The sequence below is a fragment of the Aspergillus brasiliensis genome (assembly GCF_001889945.1).
Source record: "Aspergillus brasiliensis CBS 101740 unplaced genomic scaffold ASPBRscaffold_5, whole genome shotgun sequence".
Classification (NCBI taxonomy): Eukaryota; Fungi; Ascomycota; class Eurotiomycetes; order Eurotiales; family Aspergillaceae; genus Aspergillus; species Aspergillus brasiliensis.
In genome coordinates, this window is record NW_027137446.1 from 634,012 (window position 1) to 661,169 (window position 27,158).

At 49.8% G+C, this 27,158-nt stretch overlaps 11 protein-coding genes across 11 annotated transcripts; 6 read left to right on the plus strand and 5 right to left on the minus strand.

The window, feature by feature from the left end:
• Positions 1–669: 669 nt before the first annotated feature.
• ASPBRDRAFT_195196 (uncharacterized protein) lies at positions 670–1,982 on the minus strand (the record flags this gene model as incomplete). The annotated part of the gene is made up of 4 exons (XM_067620843.1): positions 670–687; positions 757–1,281; positions 1,538–1,809; positions 1,859–1,982. The coding sequence occupies 4 exons, from the start codon at positions 1,980–1,982 to the stop codon at positions 670–672; spliced, it is 939 nt and encodes a 312-aa protein (XP_067479745.1).
• A 3,112-nt stretch (positions 1,983–5,094) lies between these two features.
• Positions 5,095–5,559, minus strand: ASPBRDRAFT_123273 (uncharacterized protein; the record flags this gene model as incomplete). The annotated part of the gene is made up of 1 exon (XM_067617583.1): positions 5,095–5,559. The coding sequence occupies one exon, from the start codon at positions 5,557–5,559 to the stop codon at positions 5,095–5,097; it is 465 nt and encodes a 154-aa protein (XP_067479746.1).
• A 112-nt stretch (positions 5,560–5,671) lies between these two features.
• Positions 5,672–6,610, plus strand: ASPBRDRAFT_175665 (uncharacterized protein). Its single transcript, XM_067619811.1, has 3 exons — positions 5,672–5,726; positions 5,790–5,897; positions 5,969–6,610. The coding sequence occupies exon 3, from the start codon at positions 6,098–6,100 to the stop codon at positions 6,407–6,409; it is 312 nt and encodes a 103-aa protein (XP_067479747.1). The 5' UTR covers positions 5,672–5,726; positions 5,790–5,897; positions 5,969–6,097; the 3' UTR covers positions 6,410–6,610.
• ASPBRDRAFT_123676 (uncharacterized protein) lies at positions 6,495–6,960 on the plus strand (the record flags this gene model as incomplete). Its single annotated transcript, XM_067617623.1, has 2 exons — positions 6,495–6,610; positions 6,762–6,960. Coding segments are annotated over 2 exons (315 nt in total), but the record flags the coding sequence as incomplete, so codon positions are not given.
• Positions 6,961–8,513: 1,553 nt separating this feature from the next.
• On the minus strand, positions 8,514–11,073 carry ASPBRDRAFT_42203 (uncharacterized protein). Its single transcript, XM_067624753.1, has 4 exons — positions 9,810–11,073; positions 9,676–9,751; positions 9,047–9,623; positions 8,514–8,986 (listed from the first exon to the last, which is right to left on the minus strand). The coding sequence occupies exons 1-4, from the start codon at positions 10,678–10,680 to the stop codon at positions 8,708–8,710; spliced, it is 1,803 nt and encodes a 600-aa protein (XP_067479749.1). The 5' UTR covers positions 10,681–11,073; the 3' UTR covers positions 8,514–8,707.
• Positions 11,074–11,579: 506 nt separating this feature from the next.
• ASPBRDRAFT_123207 (DUF3632 domain-containing protein) lies at positions 11,580–12,505 on the plus strand (the record flags this gene model as incomplete). The annotated part of the gene is made up of 2 exons (XM_067617579.1): positions 11,580–11,967; positions 12,063–12,505. 2 exons carry the CDS (start codon positions 11,580–11,582, stop codon positions 12,503–12,505), a joined length of 831 nt encoding a protein of 276 aa, XP_067479750.1.
• A 194-nt stretch (positions 12,506–12,699) lies between these two features.
• On the minus strand, positions 12,700–14,715 carry ASPBRDRAFT_124716 (DNA-directed DNA polymerase eta; the record flags this gene model as incomplete). The annotated part of the gene is made up of 1 exon (XM_067617722.1): positions 12,700–14,715. The coding sequence occupies one exon, from the start codon at positions 14,713–14,715 to the stop codon at positions 12,700–12,702; it is 2,016 nt and encodes a 671-aa protein (XP_067479751.1).
• Positions 14,716–19,764: 5,049 nt separating this feature from the next.
• ASPBRDRAFT_123478 (putative transcription factor RfeG) lies at positions 19,765–20,808 on the plus strand (the record flags this gene model as incomplete). The annotated part of the gene is made up of 3 exons (XM_067617604.1): positions 19,765–19,911; positions 20,030–20,074; positions 20,149–20,808. The coding sequence occupies 3 exons, from the start codon at positions 19,765–19,767 to the stop codon at positions 20,806–20,808; spliced, it is 852 nt and encodes a 283-aa protein (XP_067479752.1).
• Positions 20,809–22,178: 1,370 nt separating this feature from the next.
• ASPBRDRAFT_541719 (uncharacterized protein) lies at positions 22,179–24,301 on the plus strand. The gene is made up of 2 exons (XM_067627186.1): positions 22,179–22,511; positions 22,574–24,301. The coding sequence occupies exons 1-2, from the start codon at positions 22,272–22,274 to the stop codon at positions 23,954–23,956; spliced, it is 1,623 nt and encodes a 540-aa protein (XP_067479753.1). The 5' UTR covers positions 22,179–22,271; the 3' UTR covers positions 23,957–24,301.
• Positions 24,302–24,639: 338 nt separating this feature from the next.
• Positions 24,640–24,982, minus strand: ASPBRDRAFT_124566 (NADH:ubiquinone oxidoreductase subunit NDUFA3; the record flags this gene model as incomplete). Its single annotated transcript, XM_067617706.1, has 2 exons — positions 24,640–24,686; positions 24,799–24,982. 2 exons carry the CDS (start codon positions 24,980–24,982, stop codon positions 24,640–24,642), a joined length of 231 nt encoding a protein of 76 aa, XP_067479754.1.
• A 437-nt stretch (positions 24,983–25,419) lies between these two features.
• Positions 25,420–26,996, plus strand: ASPBRDRAFT_54336 (dolichyl-diphosphooligosaccharide-protein glycotransferase; the record flags this gene model as incomplete). Its single annotated transcript, XM_067627214.1, has 4 exons — positions 25,420–25,561; positions 25,634–25,744; positions 25,811–26,514; positions 26,577–26,996. The coding sequence occupies 4 exons, from the start codon at positions 25,420–25,422 to the stop codon at positions 26,994–26,996; spliced, it is 1,377 nt and encodes a 458-aa protein (XP_067479755.1).
• Positions 26,997–27,158: the final 162 nt, after the last annotated feature.

Consider the following 27,158-nt stretch of genomic DNA (forward strand, 5'->3'; position numbering starts at 1 on the left):
TATCTCACACCGACCAATTTCTCAATGCATTTCATGCGAATTTCAAATGACGCTCCTTGTAACCCTGACACTTGTAATAGTAATGAAAACACAAACAATGTAAATGGAAAACGGATTAGAAAGACAGAGGCTAGATGACAAAGAGGTTTGAAGTAGGAAAACAAGAGCGAGGGGAAGGATTCTGTTTAATCCATTAGAGTATGTACTTCAGCTTGTAGCACAGGTCCCTGTGCTTCGATATACACGGAGGTCGACGACAAGCAGGGAAAAGAATCGATGGAATCAAAGAAGAGCCGCGCCTGATGACGTGGTTTTGCGTAGTAAGTTTTGTTGGAGCCGCCAGGCGGGTGTGTTTTTCCACCTCCGAAGGGCGAATAGGGTCCGTTTTTTATGCTTTTAGCTTCCCCGCCCCTCTAACCCAACACTTCACCGTGAGGATGCATGACGCGTGGACATCGTGATGATCGAAACACCGGAGGTGGTGAGGCTTTGGGAGGGGTGGGGCTGTCGAGTCCATCGTCTCTCCTGTAGTCGAATGAAAAGGAAGTCAAGGATTATGTGACAAATGGGTATCATAACACCGCTGTTTTCGCCGAAACACGCAAATCGAAAGACATAAGAGATGCAAATGCAAAACGCGAAGAGATAGGATTCTGCGACACCCAACCGTTAATCGGGGTTCGTGAGCTGCGTCACGTGTTAGCGTTCGAATATCAGGCATCGTCAAAGGGAAACATGGGGTGGGGGAACACTGACCCGCAACACAGGCCGAGAATAATCTTCATTATCCTGGAGTGACACATCGCTGTCTCGGCGGCCATTTGCGTAGAGGACGGTATCCGTTTTCATGCGGTTGTCCGTGAATGTCGGCAAGCGGCTGGCAGCGGACCCAGCAGACAAGGTATGACTATGATTGTCGGAGAACATGCCCTTCATAAAACTCATCTGTGAGCCTTTGCTTTGTCTTCCATCCAGTAGGATGGACTGTACACTTGGATCTGGGCTGTTCGACCGCGATTTGCGTTTCGCGAAGAACAACACGAATATCAGGGCTAGGATGGCGAGTGCACCACCAACGGAGCCTACCACTACACCAGCGATGGTTCCCGTGCTCATACCAGAGTTGTCGCTACTCTTTGCGGATGAAAGGTTGTCCGCTGCAGACGTTGAAGTTGCTTTTGTGGAACTGGCAACCGTGACCGTCACACCAGAGTCGGTTGTGACTGCAACAGATGCTCCCGTCGTTGTAGCGGCAGTGGTTTCAGATGATGATGAAGATGTCTGGGAATGGTCAGTTTTGTTCAATATCATATGCATTGAGACTTGGCAGGTCATTGCGCACTTCAACGATCGAAGCAGCCATGGCACCAATTGTGATAGCAACACTGTCAACAAGCTCGTTCGCTGTGCAAGAGAAACGGACCATGCGGGGGAACGTTCAGCCATGGAAGGCTAGCATGCCTGGCGACTCGAGACATCGGCAGTGGGCTTTTCACGACCCAGAGACTCCGAACAGGTAGGAAAGGGCTCTACTGACCGATGTTGAAGATGTCGATGTCGAAGAGACGGTCGCTGTTCCGGACGGCTGATGTCCGACGATCTCAACGTAACCGTAAAGACCCTTCGTAGTACTTCCACAGCTATCATCGGGATAACCGGGACAATCCTGGCTACAGTGCGAGGTGTTCACGTTGGTCGCTTCATTGGGAGCGATGTTCGAGCACCAGCAGTCGTAACCTTGAAGGATCCCAAAGGCATAGTTGCTGCAATGATCCTCGCAAAGACCATTAGATTGGTATGTACTTTCGTCTGCATGAAGTTAGTGACCGTATGAGGATAATGCACGAGTATCACATACTTGCTGCCTGCGAGGAGCCTGTATTTGTCGAAGAACAATAGGTAAGAGAAGATGCGACCGACACAGGCCAAGCAAGCAAGGCAATCACACCCAGCAATGGTGGAAGAAGGAAGTCGGCCCGCATAGCGAATAATCCGACCGTATTCGTTGAAGCTCCCGGCGTTTCAACGATCGTGTGCGAGCGAATGGGGATTATAAGATGGCTTTCGATGCCGGATTGGATTGGTCCACGCTCCCACTTGACGGAGGTGTTTTTGAAAGATGCTCGACCTCCCCACCGATGGCTCAAAGACTTTTTGTGTTGATTGAATGACGAAAATCCAGAACGCTGCTATAACCAGCAAGTTGAATAATTGATCCGTCAGGCCCGTGCCCACAGCGAGTACTATAACGACAGAGGATTCGGGTAGACGTCCCGCAGGTGAAGGTAGACCGAAGATAGCTGATGCCGATCAGCCACGGACCTCCCAACGATAGCTTCGCAGACTCGGCCCCGAATCAGTACGTACCAGTGATCGGATGGATGATTTTAGTGTTGAATCAGGAATGATAAAAAACGGATGGGTTCAATAAAGGGGCGTTTTCAACTGCGAGGGAACGCCGAACCAGGGATTGGAGGGAATACGGGATCAACACAACGCCGGTAGGATCAGAGGGTAATCGGCATCGTCCCCTCCAACCAAGACCAGGGGAGGAGTGTGAATGGCGAGAACGAGGGGGTGGTGTACGTTCAGGGCGCAGGTGAAGACAAGGTGGAAAGGGGTGAGTAGAGTAGAGGGAGAGGGAATGGAGAGAAAGAGAGACAATTGAGGTTGAAGAAAGACAAATCTTCTCGGGGTGTTGGTCGAGCAGGCCCGAGAGGATGGGAATGGATGAGGAGAGGTGGACTACGGCGACGCCAACGGGAAGCCTGCAAGTGGAAGAGGCCGTAGTGGTAAGGACGAGTGAGTGAAATGCGAGTACCGAAAAGAAATCAGGCTGGCCCAGTCCCGATGTTCCACACCAGCGTGGCCACTGCCAGTAACCGTTCTAGAAACCTGCACCTGGAAATTTTTAAAATTATTGGGGCCAGGTCAGTAAGTAAAGTATCGTTCGGAGTACGTTCTCCGTGGATGCGAGCAGCAGAGCGAGAGGAAGAGGAGGTGGTATATCATGGTGAAATGGAAAGGAAGGTAACGGTACTAATTATGTATGAAGTATGGGGAAAAAGAAAACAAGAAGAAAAAAGAATAAAAATAAAAATCCGGCTTACCCGCTTTGCAGTGGGCCGCTGCCCGCATCGGGTCTAGCGGGCTGACCAACCGTCGGGTCCATACGCGTCGCTGTACGGAGTATTCCTCCCGTCGCTTTTACCTGTTACCAGCCGATTTGTGCTTGGTACACCGGGATACACTTTTTTTTTGGGAGGGGCTGGAGAGTCAAGCATTTCTCGCTCTGTCTCTATGAGGGGATCTGCCAAATGCCACCAAGCACTCCGACAAAGACATCCGCGAACGTGTATGACAATGCTCACGGAAAATAGACCCTGTGTTTACTTTTCACCAGGAGGAGTTTGGTCGCAGTAATTAACTCAGTTCCTCTCGCCTCCAGCCAGTGGTATTGTTCCCAAGAGGGCAAGCTGACGCTCCTGTCCCGACTCACGTATTTGGTAAGAATCGGTCTACACTACCGGTACGTGGACAAAATACAAATTCCGATCTGCTAGGAGTCTCCTACAGTATGCTTACGGTATGGCGCCACCACGTTAATGGAAGAGAAAATATTTTGCAAAGGTGAACGAAGCCCACTGTAAAATGTCTCTTAAGGGGTGAAGCAAAAGATTGAAAAGACCGGAAGATAAGTTAGCGAGAGCAGTAAATTAGACACAAACACATCAAGAGTGGGACAGGCCAGTCAGTCAATTATGCAGCAAAACTTAAGAATCCAAGAGGTGCTGAGCATCCTTTAAAGTAACATGATTAAAGAGGCAAACTTTATTGTTGTGGTCAGTGGCATGTAACTAGTAGCCTTCCTAGTTCCTACTGTGTGTGTATGTATCGACTGCCTGAAAGTTCTAAGCTCAGGACCAACGCAATCCTAGTCTGAAACCACTATCTATCCTTTGCATGGGGCCGCGATCCTCCCATCCCAGAGAGATAGACATTCCGGCTTGCTTCCTTGCCTACTGTAGCTTACTTGGATCGGGTCTGGTGCGAAGCCAACCAGGAGGAGACTAGCTGCCTATTTTCTTGCCTGCGTCACTTTGTCTGACACAGCGGACGGGCACTTGAGTAGCTCCTGTGTGAGCCTGTGAGGACGCCCCGACCGTAGATATGGAGCACCCAAGTGGGCATCGATGTTGGATATTACAGCGTACCCAAGGAAAATGGATCTACCGGTTCAGCCACTTTGTAACCGAGCCAGGTATTCAGCGTTTGAGACAAGGCCACGGCCGCAGATCCTGAACCGGTGATTGGTTGTGGCTGGGCCAGCACTGCGTGGCCCGGTGTAGCTGTCGCCGTACCTGATACGTAGTCATTCACAATTGATTCTGCTGGAGGACAGATACTGTATTAAAGTGCTGGGGGTTGATTTTTGAAGATTCAAGCACTAGTACTGAATCTAACTCTCCTTTGGGGATGTGGAAAGACAACGGTCGCTGCCTGTTGCAAAGAAAGAATTCACTGTAGGTAGATAACTACTAACAGACTAAAGGTGGGGGTAAATAATTCCCAGGAGATGATGACTATTTTAGTGTCTGGCTTGCGATAATGACTAGGACTATTATGGACTAGTCTAACAGATACAGACGGGCTGTACAGTAACAAACCCGATGCAAGGTAAGATACGTAACAAACAAATCATACGGCACTCGCCACCGCACAGGACAACGCCTGGTCTTAGAATCCGCAGCAGTGGAGTTGCAGCCCGGCAGGAAGGAGAGGTCTAGAAGGCAGGATCGGTGGTGCGCAGACCCGATTCCCGCGTATGATGTAAATTATTCCGGTGCCTCTCGGCTTGGCTCTGTCGCGTCTCTGTTGGTCTGGCCGTGGCTGGAACGGTGTCGAATCTTGAACGTAAGGAAGGGTCAAAAGATGAAGTTGTAACCTGGGTTATGTCCTGGAGAAAAGGAGATAACAAGTGGTGGACCGACGGTTTCAGCCGGCCTATCCCGTCCTCTTTCCCAAGGATGTCCACCATAGGATCCACGGATGTCCGAAAGTTGGTCAGATCCAGGTCTTGAGCCACTTAACTAACTAGCAAGTTAATCGAAACCAACTGCTTAGGCAGTGACAAATCATGCGGTCGCATCGCCAGCTCCTTCCACGGTTAGGAAACCTCGTGTCATGGCGCAGGCACGCCCTGCGATTGGATACTCGACTCGAACGCTGCCATACAAGCTTTGCACTATTATAAACAACCCATGTCGCTCTGATGCTGCCATCCGACATCTTGATGACATACATTACTGACGCGACTCGGCCCATCATCGTGGGAGCCAAAAGTATACTTCCGGCAAAGAGCTTCGGAAGTGAAATCGGTACTGTAAACAGGTAGCATGGGGCCAACGGGCTTCCTCCGGAGCCAGGCAGCAAGGTGTGCTCACTTCTTCCGTACTTCTGTTGCTTGCAGCAAGGTATCGGCATCACTGCACTCAGTTCCTGCCAGGTATTACGGAGATTTTGTTGCATTGCACTCTGCAGCTTCTTCGCCAGGATCATGAAACAATCGCATTGCTGGAAGGTAAGATGCTCGTTACTCTCATATATTTAATCGTGTATCCCATCTACAAGAACGGGGATGAACGATCGACAACATTTGCTTAGTATCGAAGGGAATTCAAGCTTTGCGATCGATCATCACCGGGTCCTCTGGCGATATATACATGGTATGGTGTCCTTGACCCTCGCGTATTATTCTGCCCCTGTCAGCACGCCTCATCACCACTTAGGCGGATCAGACCGCCTCTATGGGCATGAAAATGCCTTGTCTGAGCTAGAATAGCGAGAGATTCTGGGAGCAGAGAAAGGAGAAGCCTGGTAGTATTCTCTGTCCACATGTACATTGTCCTTGAGGGATTAAATCCCATTTTTCGGTGGCATTGTTTCCGAGTTAGCTAACGGCACGAAGCAGCATCGTGATAACGCGCTAGACACATTCTTGCTTGGTGCTCTGGACATGCATCCATATCCCTGGAGTTGCACTAAACTACTGCACCGTCGATAGTGCTAAGCTATTGGCATTCTTGCCGTCTGGCCAATGAGCTGGGCTAAGCCCATTCATGCGGACAGACGATGCGAGGATGACGCCAGTAACTTAAATTATATGAAACCCCGCCTTTCAGGTTCTACCTTCCTATCGCACTACTATTTTATGGTGCGCTCGCTCGAGTCAAAACTCCTAGTCATATGGTTTGCAGTTGGCTACTGTCTGTCTACCAAGCGGGGCATGTTCAGCCGTCGTCTAGGTCACCCTATGGCGTCGATAGGGATTGTTTATCTGTACCCAGTACTCCCACTATACGGTCGATCGGAGGGACAGACTATTCCTTTTCCTGATGGAGCCGCATGATGATGGCATGAGCAGCTGAACAGCTCGGCCCAAGATTGATTCACAGCGGAATGCCCTCCGTCCTTAGCCTTCCCAGCAGATATGAAGGGGGCACACTCACGGGAGCTACGGCAATGCCGACCGGGCGACAGCCAGATCGCTAGCCTTATCTGTGAAGCCATCCGCAAGGGGGGCTGATAGCGTGATAGCATTGATATCGAGGTGCTAAGGGGACATAGTGTGCCGGTGAACCATGGAAACCGAGTGTGGCTGGTGCAGCATCAGAAACCACCCGAATCACGATCTGACTATCGCAATGTCAGCAAGGTTGGCTCGTTAGTTAACTAGTCACCAAATAAAAAAACAAACAGAGATTGCCGGGCCGTAGCCAACCCAGTGCCCATCGCACTATCCTTAATATCGGCATTTGGTATCACCTACTCCATGTGGAGGACACCATCACGATGATCGCTCCTCCCGCAGAAGCAATGTGGCTGGAGGGAGCGAAACAAAAACCGGGACGGAATCCAGGGCGTGAGCTGATTAGTCACATGCCGATCCGTGATTCGTAAGCGGGGCGCGGTCCTACTAACTAAAAGTAGTTACTCTCGAATCTTTCCTTTTCGCACCTCCTGGCCTCAAGTGTGTGTGTTTGTGACTGTGTTAGTGAGTTGAAAGAACTCTCTAACATTGCCAGATGTTTCATTGAACGAACAATATGATCATTGCAAACCATCACAACGAAATATTAAAAAAAAAAAAAAACCAACGACAAAGAGCCAAGCACAAACAGCAATCAATCTATGAGTCCACTCATACAAAAATAGTAGCACATCAGCCATCCCTTTGGTGGACACTTAATTTACTCTAGCGGCGTATTTTTCATCTCCTGGCAATTTCCTCCGTCCGGTCCTAATTTTGGTCAACGGTAAACAATAGCAGCAACCACCATTCCACTTGCGATGGAGCCCGAAAGGGCTGCCTCTATTTCCTCCCTCTCTCTCTCTCAGACAAGTCAAGAATCAATCTCGGACCTACTAAGAAAGTGGATTCACAGCTGTCAGTCGAGAGTAAAAAGGCTATACTAATACTATCCCGTCTATCTATCTACCTGCCATTCACAGTATGCAGTTCTAACCCGATCCTTATTGGGTTATTTATAGATGTACCAGCTACTCAAGAAGTACTCTGCGATGTTTATGTGCTTCCTTTATTGAACACGCACATACACAAACAGTGCACTGACACACAACATAATTAGAACTACTACTCCATACTACTACTAATATGGTTAACATCCTAACAGTAAGGCCAGCGCAAGACAGAACACTATAACTAAGATTTGTATACGTATATCTATCATCCCGAAATAGCATCACTCCCTCAAGTAGTAGTACTCCGTGGTAGCAATAATAAATAGACATATCACATGAACAGACTCACCCCATCTACCTAACCCACCCTCCCCATCGTCACACACTCACTCCCTTATAAAACCAGACAAACAAACAAATACACACCCATACATAACATACCAGGTACAATACAATCCATCCCCAGGACAAGGAAAGAAAAGAAAAAGTCTCATAAGTGACAAGTCAAATTAGCTGGAGGGGCCGAATCCCCGAAATTCTGAAACATCAGGTACATACACACATACATACATACTCCGTACATAGTTTACTTGGTAAATAGTCCATCCCTGTAGCTACTAGCTAGATACAGATTCAGACAGTATGTATGTATGGATGCATGGTAGCTGCATGGACGGGTTGTGAGGCTGATTTGGGTATCTGCTTTGCTTTACTTTGCTTTTCGTTTAATCTAAAATTTTCTACTTAGTACTCCGTACTCCGTAGACGGGTTTGCAAGCGAAGGACGGAAAATATGGAGCGTATTGGGGCTGCTGCTGCTACTGCTGCTACCACTGTGGTTGTTTATGGCGTGGCTAGGCTTGATTCGGCTCGTTGTGGGTGAGGCGCAGCAGCAGCAGCTGTGCAATTGTGTTGGTGGATTTGATGACTTAGTGGGTTTCTTGGGGGCTGTTGTTGGTTTTATAGATTGAATTGTTGTTGATCTCCTTGTTTATGGTTTACTGTTTTTGGGTTTGGCTGATTAGCTAGCAAGTAAGCAAGGTAGATACTATTCATGTACTGCTTTATCCAAATGTGAGGGTATATAGACAAGCATGATGTGGACTGGAACCTGACAGCAACAGCAACAGCAACATGGGTATCTGTAAATGTAAACAGACTCGAGTCTGCATCCGACCAGGGTATATTGGAGCCGTAGTATAAGTTCAACACAAGGTCCGCTGTTTCACCACCGCCCTGGGCGCGGAGGGCCCCTCCAACGGTTGCCCTCGACGACCAGATCCCGTTCCTTCTTTCGCCGCTCATCCCGAACGAAGCGGGGAGGTGGTGGTGGATTGTCGAGAAGCAGGGGCGCTGCTTTGTCCGCCGCAGGTATCAGAGGTGGTGGTGGAGGAGGAGCGGCGACACGAGGCAGAGACGCTCGCTCACGGTGGATCTCTTGGATTCGACGACGGCGTGCTCGCCGAATCTCTTCCGAGCGCTCAATCAGTGCGTCGACTTCATTCTGTGCAGGGTTGTCAGTAGGGGATAGACAGGTGGCCACACAAAGAAAAGTGAAACATGCCTGCTCGAGGTAGGAGAATATGTAATAGAAGGACTCGGTCTCCTCATACTCGTAGCCAGACCGCTCAAGGGCCTCCCTCACTACCAGATCCTTCGTAATCTCAGTCCAGAGACTGTCACGGCGGTCTTTGAGCCCAACGTATCGTCGCCCTATTCGCCCAAGTTGTCGTTCCGGGATCTCGTCAGACTCTTTCACGTCTTTAACAACAAGCTTAGACTCACGATCTGCGTATCGTGAAGGCTTGATTTCTTGGGTCACTATCTCAGTCCGTTTCTCTTCCTTGGGTCCAGCTCTGACAATATCCAGCTCTTCCATGGCTTTAACGTCCTTCCTAGGAGGAGTGCGATGCCCACGGAGCCTGTAGAATTCCTCTTCTTCAAATTCTTCTTCGACGAGCGACTCATGGCTACCATCCCGCCGTATCACTGTAAGCCTTTCCTTTTCGCGCTCCATTGACCTAGGCCTGGGAGGGTCAATAGGTACAACCTTTTCCCGCCGAGGTTGAGGAAAGTCCTCCTCCTCTCGTCGAAGAATGAGGACCTCTTCCTTGTCTGTTCGTCCTTTCCGGCGTCTCTCACTATCAAAGGGTAAGCGACTTATAGTTGAGAATTCAGCTTGTCCAGACATACCGTTCCCGAAATTCTGCTTCTGTAAGTGTGATCTCAGGGCTATGAGCTCGAGACACGCTAGGTTTTGTCCTATAGCCTACGATTGAATGTGAATGAGCAAGGATGGAACAAATATGGAAGGGGGCAGCTCTTACCATCACGAACAGGTCTTCCACGCAGCGGCGATGGCACTCTAGGAATCGCAACTTCGGGAGACGACGACCTCTCTCGCCTTTCAAACATGATCTCCCTCTCCTCAACACTTCTCCCGGGTCCTCTTTCCCTAGGGTCCCAGAACGAGACTTCCTCCTCATCGATCTCTTCGTCAAGCTCGTCGTCAGCATCGTCGATATTTTTATGCCGGTGTGATCTGTGTCTGTGTCGTGAATGTGATGATCTTTCATAAAATGGGCCACTGCGGTGCCTCCTATGGTGTTCTTTCACATCGGGCCTTCGAAGCAGCACGTCATCTTTTTGGTAATCCATTTCTCGCAGTCTGCTTTCCTCCAGGAGACTTCGACTGCGTGGCTTAGGTGGAGCCTCTGGAACCTCGTACCTGCGTCGATGCGCCGGTCGTTCTTTTCTCGGTACAACAACGATATCACCGTCGGACTCGCTCTCAGTGTATCTTAGGTCCGTTTCCTCGCGAAACATGATATCTTCCTCTATATCCCGTTCCTTCGAACGGGGCCGTCTGCGGAGAGGGGGTTGTTCATCCCAGTCCTTCTTCAAGCGGCGCGGTCTCTCACGAGGAGGTAAATCAAGATCTTCTAGCTCGCGCCTGGCAATCGCTGGCGCTAAATCACGGGGATAGCCATGAGCCTCACGGACAATCTCGGGTTTCCTCTGTGCTTCAAGGTGTAATCGTTCCAGCTTGTCGACAGGTAGTCCCTCTGAGCCTCGACGCTTGTATCTTAAATCCTCCTCGAAGAAACGCTCATCCCTGCCTCGTCGTGGATACACATCACGCTCAACTTCGTACATATCCTCCTCATCGTATTCCCGAGCACGACCCCGTCGAGGCATGTTGTGTCGTTAAGACTAAATAAAGGAAGATTGCAATGGCTAGAGTTATGAACGGGATAAGATGTCTTCAAAGTTTTCAAGGTGCGGCTTGTAAGGGATAGACAGCGGGTTGTTCTCGCCAGGCGGTTAAGGCTGGTGTGCGACAGTCCCAAGCAGCTGCTGTATGAGCGACGAAGCAGACAGGAGGCAGGACCAGCTGCTATGCGACAGAAGCACGACACTAGCAGGAGACGATCAAGTCATCCCACCGTAAGAAAATAGGCCTAGCGATACCGTTAGTCCTATTATGTCAGTGATGGAAAATATCTGGGTGCAAGATGATGATAGGCATCCGAGCGAGTCCAGCCTGGAAGCGACCCCGCGGCTGAGTCGGCTGATGTCATGCTGCAGCACGCGGTTCTCTGCCCGAGACTCTCCCCAGTGCTCGTTGGTTACGAGCCACCACGTTATTCTTCGAGGTGGTGGAATGACTCAAAATGGCTGGTATAGATCTCCAAGCCATGTGGAAATGATGTAGTTGAAGTTGGTTGATCTAGCGAAGTCGTGGAACCGTGGTTCAGCTGCCGGTGAAATTGTATATTGTTGGCTGAGCGATCCTATGATGATGATAGTATATTATTCATCGCCTCAACAGATCGATGATTGACGGTTTAGCACCCAATAATTCATTTTATTTCTTGAGAAGGTCTCAAGTACCACCTATGTTAACAGTTAATATCATGGTAGCGAGGCATTGGAAGAGGGAGTAAACCAACTTCGTGGTTCGCTTATATGCAATGATTGGTATTTTGCGCTAAACACGACCTTGAAGTTGCGACTTGTCTCACTGCAACCACACTCATTATCCAAAACACTCGAATTGCGTCTTGCACCTTGCTTCTAAGCCTCGAGTCATTATCATGGAAGACTTCGGTGAAGAGCTCCTTGAGCTACCAGAATACCAAGTCATTCATGACTTGGCTCGCAATCCTGATGTTTCTCCCACAGAGGCCGTCCAACGGCTTCTCCAGATACGCGAGGACCTCCACCAAGGACAACAGGAACCGCTGTCTGAGATCGATGGCAATCATACATGGAATACTATGTTCCTGATGGTAGAATTCGTCAATCTCACCCCAGCTGCGCAGCAGCGCAATCTCATCGACTTCATTATCCAGCTCCAGCATGTCGAGATCATCGATCCTGCTACGGGCCAGAGTCCTACAGCGATCGACCTGAAACTGTGGACTCAGCTTCCCTACCTTGAAGTGTACTTAGCTGATATGTATGGCTTTAGATACAGATCCCGTAAGCTGTACCTGCTTTTCATATCCTCCTGCTCCCTTCCTTTCATCAGCCTTCTTGTCAATTGATTGAACTGCTGATACCGCACGGGGGTTCAGAATATGCCCAGCAGGTCGATGAGGATCCCCAGAAGGAGTATCCTCCAAGCGACCTCCAGGAGTGGGAGAACCGGAACGCTTTCATGGCGCAGATTACTGCGAAGGCAGATCATCTTCGCCATCCCATGGATGTATCCCTGTACGCACTCTATTCATGTCGATCGGCATTTGAGTGTGATCAACTGATAGAGGAGGCTGTGCGCACTGCATGTATCTGGTATATCTATGCAGGCCAGCGTGTGTGGGAGAATTGCCAAATCAAACGGGTATATGGAGATGACGATGATCCACCTCCGCGCCGGCGCTTTAATATGAAAAAATGGCGCCTTTGGAAAGACGGACTAAAGGCGGCACAACGGGAATTCCCCAGGGAAAGTACGCAGGAGATGTTACGGAAGGCGTTGGAGGAAGTTGAGAAAGCAGAAGCAGAAAGCGGAGAGTAAGGATATAAGGGAGAGGTGACTTCATTTTCACTGTATCTTACATTGGAGTAGTTGGTACAGCCTTATCACGACTTTCCAATCTGTGCATATCGAATATGTTTTCCATTTGTTTCATTCATTGGCAAAGGTACTGACTGTACTTGATCCCAAATTATGTATACTTTGGTATCTGGATATATATGTAATTCAAGGCATTATCCAAACTTAAGACGAGTTTGCCCCTTTTCTGGCTTACCCCGACTACTACGATTGGCCTTATTACGTGCATTAGAAGCGCCTGGTCTGCTTGTGGGTCCTGGAGCCTGTGGAGGAACGCTAGATGCCTGTCGTTCCTCATCTGCCAGGTCTTTGGCAAAGTGCCAATCATCATGTTCACCTTTCTCGTGCTCTGGTAGAACGCTCCCGCAGCGACTGCAGGTATAACCCCCTGCCAGCGTCTCTACTGGCTCAGGAGAGAGCTCCTTGGTCTGCAGGCCTGATTCTGCATGCTCGTCATATTCGGTTCCCATACCTGCTGCTTCAGGATCGTCCTGGTCAGGCCGTATGTCAGTATCCGGCGGTTTGAGAAAGAACCGCTGAATGCCATTATTCTCCAATCTCCTGCGCTTTTCATCGGGCTGTTGAACATCCGACGACTCATCAGCTACCAAATCCCTTTTTGATGGTGAGGACTTTGCCTGTTCACCCCGAAGGAGGAAAGAATCTATTGCCCGATTCTTCGAAACGCCGTCTTCGAACCCACCGACGCTCAAGGAAAGATTGGCGCAGGGCCATGCTCGTCCGTCTGTTATGACCTGCCGAAAAAGTGTTTTACCAAGTTCGAAGAGTAATGCTTCATTGATTGGCACAGATCCGGGAATGGGGATTTGACGGGAGCGAACCTGAGCTCCTTGACGGTGATGCAAGGCAACTGTTTTTGGGCGGCGCTTGTGTTCGAGAATGCCATCCTCGACAAGGCGGCCAAATATGTCGGCCGCAAAAATACTAAGCCATTTGTCTGCCTGGTCAACAGAGTTTATGCTTGGCCGGAAAGACTTCGCTGAAAGCATCGACTTAATTTGTGTCCGCGAATTGACCTCACTCTTGTCTTCTCCCCGGATGATTCCATACAGCCAGGTAGCAGTATCGTCATCCAATTTGGCGCGAAATTGCTCCAGAGATACCTTCAGAAGGTCACTCACTTGTTCTGTTCCAAACATTGCAGTAACCTGGTCACCAAGTTTACCCCCAAGCATCCTAATCTTTGTGAATTTGTAACCGCCAAGAAAACGTTGTACAGCACGATTCCGCACAATAGTCTGCTTGTTCGGCTTGTTGCATGCGCTCCCTAGTTTTGCCATCATTTTGTTCTTAGCTACACCCGCAGAGCAAGTGTAGTGAAGCCGATCCCAAACAGCTGCCCTGACCGATCGAATGATTTCAGACCCTATCAGCATAGCAATATCATCCCAGTCGGGATCATCGACTTCCGTCTCATTCTCATTCAGATCGACCAAGCAGTCCTCGGAGTTCCACTCCAACGCAGTCGTAGGCGGGACAGGAAGTGGAGTGACTCGATCATCGCCTTGAGATTCAGCTCTCAACTCAGGATATCGTTGAAGGAGGACACCATGCACGAGAGGTGACAGGTCAATGAAGACTTCGTCAACGCTAGCTTTCTCAAGACCAGCGTTCTGTATGGGAGACTGAGCACCAGCTCCCCGTTCGCCACCAACTAGCTCTCTTTGCCATCTCGATAATTCCTCCTTCATCACCTTCAAGATTTTACGCGACTCCGCCCGGTATGGATCGAGACACACCTTGTCGGTATTCATCCGCTTGAACGCATCATGTCTGTAGGCCCATTTCCCGCCCTCTCCTTCCCGGAACGTGGCCACATGTTGTAGAACGATCTCCGGACATAGCTTCTTGGCCTCTCCTGCCGATATCATTCTTGTTATACCGAAGGATCGGGCTGGATAATTGATTGCAATGAGCGAGTCCCATTGTTGTACTGCTAAGGGCACCGTGCGGGGTGTCCCAAGGCGCACCATTTCACATTGTGCGTAGAAGGCATCGAGATCAACATGCGCGATCACTCGCAAAGGGCTTGCTGTTGAACTTTGACGGAGAAGTTGTAGGTGACGGTAGGTGTAGCGTGATTCGGTCTTCAAGGAATCGCCGGACGTAAAAGTCGACGGCGGGACGGGTTCCGGGGAAGAGCGTGACATATTGAAAAGGGTAGTGCTATAGTCATTGCGGAAGGCCGTTTAATAACTTCACGCTAAATAAGATCGTATTGCTGTATCCTGGACGTGACACCACCTTCTGTGAAGAAGTCGGGCTTGACTTCGCATTGGAAGGTCAAGATCTGAAGTTGCAACCGTTGACTCGGGAAGACCACATCCCGAATAGGATTAGCTTAGATTTGTCGAACGGCTGCATCGCGATCGAGCAATCTAATCGACACTGCGAGTGTCGTGGCATGTCTCCTTTTTGCCAGAGCTCACCCTTCATTTCGGTGCTTTGCAAGCTTGACTTAGACAACCTATGCCAAACTGATTTTGGTTCTAGCGACTAGGCACCACTTCGAGTTTGGATGATGAGGATGCTGCTTACTACTCTGAACCTTACGATTTACCAAGTCGCAACTGATCATACCGCTATAGGAAGCAGTAATGCGTTAATGCGTGTTCCCGACCAAAGAAGGAAGGATCATTTAGCTAATGCACATAAGGCATCAACCAAAATCTTCACTGATCGAAATTTGTTTTCAACCCAGCCCTTGACGTGAAGTCATGCGGTGCATGTCGAACCTTCTGATCAGATGAAGGGATGATATCATCGCCCTCAGAGCTCAAGCTCGCCGGTCACATGGCCCTCGCCAGTGTTATTGGCATGATCTTCCCATTGCAAACCAAAACAGAGTGTCGGGCATCCATCCCGTTCCTTTCGCCTCTCAAGATGTCTTACTCAAGGCAGCAGCTGTCGAGTCAGTGTCAAACTGAAGCCACAATATATCATTCGGTAGCCTTGAGTTTTTCAGACTGCAAGACCGACTTCCTTTTTGACTGAGAATGCAATGTTGCCATGGCGCTTCTTGCTTTCCAAACTATTAATGTTTTATATGCATGTGTGTCTTCGGTGAGATTAGAATGTGATCTGATTTGAGTGTGGCCAGCATATGCATGATCAATACAGTAGTAGTCTGCCTCTTTTTTTATTCAACCTGCGAACTCGATAGGGTTGGTGCAGCCACTAGTATGGTGACCATGCGACAAACTTGACACCTGGACGGATGTCATTCGAGCGAAGGATGGGTCCCCAAAACTTGGTCCATGGGGTCTCACCGCCATGCTGATACTATAGGCTATGCTATTGGAATATGGCAACAACCCCCTGGTGGTGGGAGAGAACGCCTTGTCGGACTTTGATGAAAATGGGTCGGAAAGTGTGTGACACTCCATGTCGGACACTGTTGGCGCTGATGGGGGCTGGGTTTGATGTGAAGGAGGGTGATAGCCGCGCGAAGCAAAGTTAAAACACTCAAGAAGGCAACAGGGAGCATCTGACGGTGTTACAGAAGCTAGAAGCATGGCTTCGAGACCGCACAGATTGGTTCGTTCGGTCAGTCGGTGGTGGCTGTTGCCTCTGGGGGGAGGGTTGCGAATCAAGGAACATCCGACCAGTATCTGGTTGCTGTAAGGGAACCGAGATGGTCGATCATGCAGCTGGCCAAGGATGGTCAAGTGCTCTTGCCAGGTTGCTTCATGGAGAGGAGGGGGCTGTGGGTATGTTGAATTGTGAAGACGTACTCTCCTGTCCTTACAGTTCGGACTTACCCAAGAGGGATACGAAGTTGTGGAAGGGGATTTACGAGATGCTGCTATTTGGTTTACCTTTGGTACTCATTCATATTTCTTCCTCTCACTGTGGTAATAGTACTCCGTAGATTATCTGCTATCATCAAATCGAAAAGTCTCCTCTATTTTCTATCGGAATTCGATCGATTCTAAAGTGGGATGATTTGCCCTCTTCTCCGCTTCGTTCATATAGATCCCTGTCAGATAGACTCACAAGTCACCACATTAGATTAGTACCAAGATTGGAATTCCCACCGGGAACCAAACAAGCGAGCCAGCCATCACCAGAAATGCCCCATTCAGCGCTCTAAGCGGGATAAATGGAAAGTGTTCATTCATGGATTTGCCCTGCCAAACCCACTTAAATGGAGGATCGAGGATGATCCTGAAGGAGGAGATGGAGTGAGAGGAGTGCCGAGGGAGGGTAACCTTCCTTTGGGTGTGGTGTGTGTGTGTGTGTGGGTGATGGTGGGAAGGGAGTGACTGAGTGAATGAGCGAGTGAGTGGAGAGGGGGCAAAGAGAGACAGAGAGAGATGGATTTTAGTGGCAGGGACACAAAACGGGCGGATGAGTGCCCAAAGCCGCCACGCATTCCTGCCCAACCTGCAGTGTCCACCGCGCGCGCCAATTTGACTGGCTATGACAAGGGCGGGTTCGGCAGCGACAGATCCTTGGGTTCTTTAGCTGCAGATTGAACGGGAGCACAAAGTACCCAGGAGACTAGTTGTACTTTCTCTGGGTGACGGGGCTAGTCGCTACCTTGCAGGTACCAGATGCGACCGATTTGTGAGGAAAAAAAAAAAAAAACCCTTGTCCGGGCTACGGAGTACTCCGTGCCTAGTATGAGGTCCTCTACTAAGAAACCATGGAGTCGGTGGTACTTCGGGTGGTCGGTCTGTATGAGTATGTAGTTAGGAAGTAGCAGTTCCGTAGTATGCCTCTTACTTTGTGGTACTTTGTTTTGATCAGTTACCAGCCTCCGCCAGCTGCTACCTACTACTAAATAGTTACTCAATACGTGCAATGATGAAAGGCATTTTGGCAAAAAAAGGGGTAGTACTAGTAGTAGCCTTGAGGTTCTCAGTCGTGCAGGAGCACAAAGCAAGAGCGCCCAGTCAATGTAACATTCAACCAATAACTTTGAATGGTTCTGATATACCCCGTACATCTCCCTGAATGCAGTTTTGATGCCTCGCAGCAAATAGTTTCAACTGCAGCCTCCTGCCATCACTGTCACCGCATTAACAACAAACATGGATGCACAATTTCAACTATTTGTGCCGGTACTCCGTCCTCCGTACCACTGGGAATGAAACCTTTTTGTGTAGTTGCGGCTGAGTCATCCAACGCTGGGCATTGGGCAGACCGACAAGACCCGGGGGAAACCGTTGAGATAACTGCAAGGTTCAGTCTTCTCCGTCGTGCATCCATCTGGTTGGTGAGTGGAAGAAGCAAAGCATTACTTGTGCAGTAACAGCAGAAAGTAGGCTGAGAACTATTAGCTGACTATTGAATGGGAGCATACAATAATGAGGCTATCCAGTATGATCGTTAGTTACTCTGATCGCTGCCCGCAATTATATTACAAGTACCGTTGAGCGGCTATCCATGGATCCATAGCCGGACACCCAAACGGGCAGAATTTCTCCGCGGTTCAATCAACCGTGGCTCGTGATTCTTCGGGAATATCTGAAGAGGTATCCATCTACCCAGCAAGTACCCAACTATGGGACTGACAGACAACAACAATATTAAATATTTGAATATAAAATATAGTGATAATGGGGGATATGAGACAGTATACATGTTGTTAGTACTGGTTGATATTCTCTTAATAACCCAACTGAATCATTCATTATTAACTGGATCATCATCCTCCATTAAGAGAATTTAGATATTCAAAAAAATGTGATCAACATTTAATGAGGAAATCGAGAATAGAAAAATAAAATCATAATTTACCAGTTCGTCACCCTATTAGGGGGATTCTCGAACGCCATCCGCATCATCAGTGCCCTCGGTCAGCGTCAGCATGCACCAGCAGCATCAGCAATAATACTACTTAGTTTTACTATCCTTCTGCTTCGAGCAATATTCACAATCAAGCCGCACGGGTAGGGACAGGAAAATCGTCTGCACCCTCGCCTTCCATGACCCCGGCGCCTACGCCTCATTAGTCGATGCAAGTTTCTAGTGGGAGTCATCGCGCGCTCATCGTGCTGCCGGGGAGGGTCTAATCGTCGGATGGAGTGGAGTCAGTCGTGGCACCAGACATGGCCAGGCAGCCCAAAGATGGCCCAACAGCCCAATCAATCCCTCGGCCAGCTTCACCATCACGAAACCCACTGGCTGCCCGCCCTCCTCTTTTAGTCTTTGGTGTAGTAAGTAGTCCACAGTCTAGTTAGTAGTTGCTGCTCCTCTTTCGCCGCCCGCCCTGCAGGTTTTCTCGCCCTCTTATCTTTTTTTCCTCCCCGGCTGTCTCATTTTTTCCCTTTTTTCTCCCTCTTCCCCCCTCCCTTCTCTTTTCGCCGCCGTAACCTCCCATACAAACCTTCTTCCTCCCGCCTCCTCCTCCTCCTCCCCCCGAACTCCGACAAACCTCCTGCTTTCCTCTCTCTTTCCTCTCCTCATCTCTCCCCTTCCTTCACTCCCTCCCTCCCCCTCTCTCTTCCCCTCTGGCCTGGTTATTTCCCTGCCAGTTCAAAAGGTAATAGAGTCTGTGTCCGGGAGTGTTGAAGTGAAAAGAACATCCTATCCACTATTCCCAAAGAAACCGGAGGTGCCACCTAGGAGAGAAATAAAGGCCTTTTTTCTCCCACCCCATCTCCCTCTTCTCAATTTCATCTGAGATTATATTCTCCATCATCCAGAGTCCACGTTCACGTTCACACGTTGAGCTCTCTCTCTCGTCTCTTCCTCACCTGCCGGACCTATTGAAGGAGGTTACTGTCTCTTTCGTTTGCGACTTGCTTAATGCTGGAAGTGACCTATATACCTTGCATCCATTCTTGACAACCGCCGTGGACAAAAAAAAAAAAAAACACGCTCTTACCGGGATTTGTTTCTTTTATTCTCTCGGAGCAAGAGCCATATAACCAACCCTGGGATTCCACCTCTCTTCTAAGTCGCCTTTTCGTGTTCTGCATGTGTGCTTGTGTCAACCAAAAGTCGGATTAGCCTTATTTCTCAGCCTTGGAGTTCCCGGACGCTGTCTCATAGAACTGTACTTCGTGCTGTTTCTTCTTCCCCTCAATCAACTCCCCTCCTCCCCCAAGAGAGATCATCTGCCACCACTTTCCTCTGGACCCGTCGGCTCTTCCTGATTTTCCCGGACCTCCTTTGGCCATTTGGATCCCGTTGCCTATAATTACATTAATACTGGAGACCGTATCCTGGAACAAACAAACAAAAAGAAAATGACTGGCCGTCTTGGATATGAGGGGCGCCCGGAGCGTCAAAACGAATACTTCATTCCTGGCGATGGTATCAGCCGGGAAGTCATCCAAGCAGACATTTGCCGTTACCTTGGAAATGATGCGCTCGTAAGACCCGGAAACCACAATGTCTGTGCCCCGCTGCTTTTCCTATGCGATTCTCTAAAATGATACGAACAATCACCCCGAACATATGGGCGGCATGTGCTCTTCTGGCTGGATCAGTAACTGACTAAATGTGAAACAGGGTCGTCAGGGTTATTTCATTCGCGCCTACCGGAATCTCACCTCTGTATGTTTGTATTCTTCGTGGTATTCCCCAGACGAGAAAGCACATGGCCGGCTAACACATTGATTGTGCTACAGGAGATGATTGCTGACCTCAAGAAAGACTCGGCTCGGTGGGAGGCCGATGTTCTACGTCGGGCTGACCAGGGCTATCCCCGAGGTAGTTACCAACAAGAACATAGCTACTCCCAGGCACCCAGCATGCCCCCGGCGACCTACCCAGTGGCTGCCGTTCATGAAGGACGTCAGCAGGGAGGGCCATCTCCTCCACCTTCCTACTCAGCACCTCCCCCGGCTCAGCCATTCATGGTGGATGCATATGCGCAATCGTACCAGGCGACTCAAAGTCCCCCGTACCCACCTGCGTCAACTTACACCGGGCCCAACCATTCACCCTATGGATCTGCCCCAAACCCCTACCCTAGTGGTCAGATCCCATACACTACTTCCGGCCAACCTCCAGTGACTGCTGAAATGCACCCGTCGTCATACACGTATGGCCCTGGCTATGTATATGAGAATGGAAGGAGCAATGCCCCCAGGTATCCCGGGCCTGGCTATGAAACCGAACAGGACTATTCTCCAGTTACCACCGGGATCCCGTACCCTACTACCACAGCCCCGGACCCTCGGATAGGAATGGATCCCAGATACACTCCTGAGGCAACATACCCCCCGGCAGACCGCAATAGGCCACAACCAGCCAGAGGCGGGGAAGCCCCTCGCCGGACTAGGTAAAGAAAGTCAATGTCTGCTTTCTACGGTTTATATCTTATGAACCGCATTTGTTTGTCCTTAACAGTCCACATCGTACTTGGGATCATGCAGATAAATCCACATTCTGCTTATCCTCAGAGCCCTGACGGACCAATCTTCCTTTCTTTGCGTATAGGAACATGAGACCGGAAAGGAAAAAGCGTGCATCATCGTTTGTCGGAAACAACTTGCAACTACCGGAGCCACATCCTAGGATCATCGGATATTCTTTCTCCTGGACACCATCCCTCTTATTCCTGATATACTCTTGATATTCTACCTAACGTCCATGGAGACGTTGCCTCGCGCTCTTGGTCGGCCTGGTTATCGCTCCATTGCGCGAGGCACACGGCCGTCTTTTTCCTTGGTGTAAAGCTTGGTCGATCCAAGCTATAACGTGATGGATTTACGAGGAGGCATTTTGGCTTTGTCTGTTGTAATTCCAGCCATTGCTCTGCTTTGTCGCTTTCTTTCTTTCTTTCTTTTTTTTTTTTTGCCTTGTTGGGTTTTGGTTCCCTTGTCTGGTTTTCTCTGTGGTGTATTGGTCGTGGTATTCTCATGCGTTTGTGCCACAGTCTTCTTCTTCAATCGGTGTTATTCGACCATCTCCTACATGTTGAGTCCAATGGAGCGCCAACTGATTTCAGGAAAATATCAGCCGGGGGCCTTTGATGACATACAGTGATGCTGTTCACGAGCTATATGTAGATATGAGCATATACGGCGTTATTATTGTGGTTCGCTGGTTCTTCGATGGCTATCGCATTGACCCAAGGGTATAATAATCGACTTACTTAGTCAAGCCAGTGTGTTATCTTGTACCTGACCCCTTGCCTGTGCGCACCTTAAACACTCCTGGATTGGAAAAGGCTGTCTGCATGCCTTGGTGCTCTGATTCAGATGCAAAGCAAGCTAATTGATGTAAATCATAGAAGACCACTTGCTGAAGCAGCGGGACCTCAACAATAGCTGTATCTACCTGTTAAAATGCTCGATTTGATCTCATTTGCCTTCACTACCTTGTGTATTCCAATTCAATACGTGGGGATGGACCTGCGTATTCGTATCTGTTGCAACAGCAGACCGAGTGAATCTCCCTTTCCTTCTATACAACTTCCAACTTATAGCCAACCTCCCCAGGTGTCTATTGTTCCACCTTGTGCCAGTTATTGCTGATCGTAACACACACTGAAGTTGGACCCTCGTTAACTCATTCACTATACAACACTCGAGTATTGTATAGGACACCCCCGGACTAGCATATTGTGAAGCACTGAACAGGATCGAGGCAGCGATGCAATCAGTCACTTCTATTCTCTCGGCGTCGTTCACACGGCCACCTCGCTATAAATTGCTCATGATCATGATCCTGAACGGTCCCAGAGATTGCTTTTTGCACTGCTTTGGCGATAAGTTTCTGAGAATCATCATTAGTTGCATCAAAAATGGAATATTCGAACTTCCCGCAGTACGCTGATGGTAATGTCAAGCTCACTATCCATCCGGATGTGTACCATCTCCATTCAGGGGCGCTTGCTGCCTACTCCAGCGTTCTGGGAGGCCTGGTAGGAACGTTGAACACTCCGGATCCTTTGCCACACTTGCAGGGCATGGATCACTTAGGTGTCTATAACCTCGAACTCGTCGGCCACGCTGCTCATAGGTACGGAGCGTTTCAGATTCAAGTAAGTAGACTCCTTACGATCAGAGCATCTGTCTCGGCTGGGGTTCTAACGAGCACTGGTAGGTGCCGCGGCAAGTAAGAAGCGAAGCCCCAGGCTTTCAGGCTTTCGAATACACCCGAGTCTGGCCTGCAAGGACACGCAGATGCTGGGAAAACATCTTCAAGATGTTCTATACGCTACCTCCCAATCTACATGACGATGACCCTGCAAAGAATATACTGGACAATAGCTGGAGGGTCGTCGAATTGGCCGTAGATATCGACGCGGCCGAATTCATTTTTCCTACTCTCGGTGCAGAACTTGAAAGATACGGCCAGGAGCTTTATCGCTGTATATCTAACGACCCAATCGGTTGGGCGAATTTCGGGTTGAAGATACAATCCGTCACCATCTTCCAGGAAGCGATAGTCCACACCGTCGGCCGCTGGAATTTTATGACTGATCAAGGGTACACCTCTTTGTCGGACAGAATCCGAGAGATTTGCAAAAGAAAGCATCAGGATCTAGAATATCATAAGAAATTGACCGACATGGAAATCCTCGACACTCCCGTTGACGAAACCCAAGATAGAGACGTCTACATGTGGATGACCAGGGCCATATATCGGAAGTGGCTATGCCAATGCATAGCTGATTACAAGACGTATCGTTCTCAGGATGGTGGTGCTGCATTTTATCGCGCCATTAATACTGGCGGGCACGCGTATCTGAATGTCGTTGACCCCGATACCCAACTTGTCTTGCTGCCCATAGCTCAAGACGAGATTGAAACCATGGAAGCGCGACTCAATCTCTTGAAGAACGCCGTAAAGCCTCTGGTAGCAGATCTGCTGGTAAATCGATCGCGGTTCGACCCTGGTGCTTGGGGTGAACTCCCCTATCTGACGTGCTGCGAAGTTACTCGGCATGATATTCCTTGGCTGGCAGATAGGCCTGCACAAGAAGACGTAGCTCTTATTCAGACCGTGAGCAATGTTTTGCCGGACATGAACGATGCTGATCGTCAAGGTGGAAACAGTGAAACCCAGCCCCCTCAGAACAATCTTCAGATAGCTAACGGGGATCCTCTGCCCGTACTAGGGTCATGGTCCCCGACCTCTCCTCCCGGGGCCGAAGAATATCGCACTAGCAACCCTGGACAGCGAGAAAGGACTCCCATGGTCCACGAGCCAGACATGACCCCCATCATCCATGAGCCAGAGCTCACAGATGACTCCCTCACGAGCTTTGTGAGTTCAGGTCTGTGGGAAAATGAAGCCGATACTACGGCTCAAACAGATGTCGATCTGGCTGCGCTACCGGCTTTTGCAGACTTCGCAGCGGAGATTCCATGTACCCCGTGGGATGATAACGATAATGGGGTTTTTAGGCACGCGAGCCCTGTATTCATGGCGTCAGCTGTCGGTGTTGAAGGCGACACGGATGAGATTCAGCACCATGATTGACTGGCAGCTTTTGTGGTTGCATTTCGTGTACACTATGTTGACTCAATCTTGTTCTGCCTTGTCTCTTACTACTTAATACTTCGTTTACCTCTTTCCGGTTCTGTTTTCATTCTTTATTTTCATCGGCATTTCCTTTTCTCGGCACTTCCATTGTGACTCAGGTTTAGTAGTCCCTTGTGGCGCGTTCATGGTGAATTCGAGGCAATATTCCGCTGGTTGCTGGTTATCACGCAGTCCTTTTCATGGCCATATATCTTTACCACAGAGACCACACCGCTTGCTACCAGCATAATCACGAACAACAAAAAAACAAGAATGAAATAGGATCAAATGAAATTAACTCCGCTCTGTAACCATTTTCACATACAATAAATACACACACACATACATCTTAATAACCCACCCACAGCACTTACCCCTCCCTGCCGCAAGCACAAGGGTATAAACATGCCTGTCAGGAGATGAGGGGGGCACATGCAACGTAGGAAAAGATACCCATGAACCCCAGATCGGACACGAGACACGCGTGGATATATCCCTTTCCTCTCTAGTCTATCAACGCCGGAGCCGCACCCTGTTCTCATATGTTCAGGTAGAACTAAGAGCTGCTAGTCATCGGTCACACGGCCATCATCCATCCACCCTTTATCCTTCCCCATGTTGCCATAATCGCTGGGGCGGATTTACTCGTCATCGTAACCCTTGGGGAATGTGCGGGGACCGGAGGGGACTAAATTGATCGCGAGGCGCGAGTATGTCAGTATGTACATATTGATTGATTCCGAATACAAAGCAGAACTCAATTGAAGGAGAACGATCGGAAGCCGGGGGCTGTATCATACTGGGATAAGACATGGGGATAGGCTCCGGGTCAACGTCGCCCAAGGCACGTCTGAGCGGGGGCAAGCCGACGAGAGCGACGGGGCCCATGGAGCCGATGATAAGAGAGTAGAAGATGGCGGGACGTTCGTGAGAAGCCCAGCGGAGGTAGCGGAGAGGCGTGGACCAGAACTGAGGCGTCGACATTGTGTTTCAAGGATTTTTGTTTTCGCGGGTTGTTGCGGAGGGTTGTTCGGGAGGGCGGATAAGAGGAAGAATATCCGATCTGGAGGATGGAATTCTAATTGAGACCGGGGAGGCGATTTGAACCTTCGGTAGATGCGGAGGAGGTAGGCAATTGAGGTCGGGGTTCAATCAGGCGGATTGCGACGGGCGAGGGGAAACGACTCGATGGAGGTTGATTGAAGGTGACGAAAGCCGCCAAAAGTGGATTTGCCGGGTCTTGGCGTTCGGTCCAAACACGTCGCCCGTTTGGGGAGAGTGTCTACGTATGTAGTTACTACTTTCTTTCTCTCTCTGGACGAGCTCTTCCTCCAAACGACAATACATCATCTTCTGTGTGTGTGTGGTTTGCTTCTTTCTCTCAATTCGTTCCTCCGCTGTGCGGAAAATTTCCACTCAAAATGCGGTGGTCTCTTTCCCTCTTTCTGTTTGGCTTCTTGGCTGTTGTACATGCGCTCAGTAGTTCGGGGAACCGTCTGCTGGTTGTTTTGGAGGATGGATCGGAGAAGGATCTCTACTCTACATTTTGGAGTGATCTAGAGGGTATGTACTCGGATTACAGTATCGGAAGAATGAGGAAATCGAGTGGAGTTGTGCTGATATATATGCAATTAGCTCGCGGATATGACCTCGTCTTCGAATCTCCCAAGAGCGACAAGCTCTCCCTCTTCGATCTGGGCGAGAGGGCTTACGACCACCTTCTTCTCCTGCCTCCCAGGTCCAAAGGTTAGCGGCGACTGCAGGATCCGAATGTTAGCTACAAGGAACAAGCAATTGACCCAGTGACCTCAGGATTCGGACCTTCTTTGAGCCCCAAGAACATCGTCGACTTTCTGAACAAGGACGGTAACGTCCTCCTCGCCCTCTCGGGCAAATCCACCACTCCTAGCGCCATCAGCTCGTTGCTCCTGGAACTTGACCTTCACCTCGCTACCGACCGTTCGTCTGTCGTTGTCGACCACTTCAACTACGATACCCTGTCCGCGGCCGAAAAGCATGATGTTCTTCTCCTCCAGCGCCCTGGCCCCTTGAGACCCGATACTAAGGCTTTCTTCGACGGAGAGGGTGTCCTGGCTTTGCCTCGGGCTGCTCCTCACACGCTCGGCGACCACGCTCTCATTGCGCCTATCCTGCGCGCCCCTGCGACTGCCTACAGCTACAACCCCAAGGAAGATTTGTCTGCGGGAGAGGATGTCTGGGCGACCGGCTCTCAGCTGGCTCTCGTCTCCGCCATGCAGACCCGTGCATCATCTCGCTTCACCCTGCTCGGCTCTGTGGAGAGTCTCCAGGACAAGTGGTTCTCCGCGACCGTCAAGGCGCCCGGCAACGGAAAGGAGACCGGTACGGCCAACCAGGAGTTCGCCAAGCAGTTGACTGCCTGGACCTTCAAGGAGACCGGTGTCCTCAAGGTTGGCAAGATCGAGCACCATCTGGCTAAGGATGATCTTACTGCCGAGGACCTGAACCCCACCATCTACCGCATCAAGAACGAGACCGTATGTGTCCAATCCCCCATCTACAACATAGCCGCCCAACCCCTGCTGACGTGTCCCTATAGGTTTTCAGCATTGAGATCTCCGAGTACAGCTATGACGGGTACATTCCCTTCGAGGTGCCCGCCGATGATGCCCTGCAGCTCGAGTTCACCATGCTCTCTCCCTTCCACCGCCTGAAGCTGGAGCCTACCGCCCGCACCGAGAACAGCACTATTTACAGCACGCAATTTACCGTCCCTGACCAGCACGGTATCTTCTCCTTCCGCGTCAACTACAAGCGCCCGTTCCTCACCAACATCGAGGAAAAGCACGAGGTGACTGTCCGTCACTTCGCTCACAACGAGTACCCCCGCAGCTGGAAGATCAGCGGAGGATGGGTCTGGATCGCCGGCCTGTGGTCTGTGATCGGCGGGTTCCTGGCCTTCGTGTTCGTGTGGCTCTACTCGGAGCCTGCCTCGGCGAAGGTCAAGAAGACCCAGTAAAGTAATGTATCATCTGAAGAATCAGTAAATGAAACCTGCTACACAATGCATGCCTTGAGGACAAGGATCCGAATCGTAGTAATGCCCAAGCCAATCTGCGTGGTCAGAAACGACCCATCAACTGCATATGTACAATCTAATCGTATAGTATGGTAGTAAATA

Excerpts from the sequence above, each read along its gene's own strand:
- ASPBRDRAFT_541719 (XM_067627186.1), top strand. The coding sequence starts at position 22,272 with ATGGAATATTCGAACTTCCCGCAGTACGCTGATGGTAATGTCAAGCTC. Across the intron at positions 22,512-22,573 it reads ACGGAGCGTTTCAGATTCAA|GTGCCGCGGCAAGTAAGAAG; the intron begins GTAAGTAGACTC and ends GAGCACTGGTAG.
- ASPBRDRAFT_42203 (XM_067624753.1), bottom strand. The coding sequence starts at position 10,680 with ATGCCTCGACGGGGTCGTGCTCGGGAATACGATGAGGAGGATATGTAC. Across the intron at positions 9,752-9,809 it reads TGGAAGACCTGTTCGTGATG|GCTATAGGACAAAACCTAGC; the intron begins GTAAGAGCTGCC and ends ATTCAATCGTAG. Across the intron at positions 8,987-9,046 it reads TATTCTCCTACCTCGAGCAG|AATGAAGTCGACGCACTGAT; the intron begins GCATGTTTCACT and ends AACCCTGCACAG.
- ASPBRDRAFT_175665 (XM_067619811.1), top strand. The coding sequence starts at position 6,098 with ATGAGCTGGGCTAAGCCCATTCATGCGGACAGACGATGCGAGGATGAC.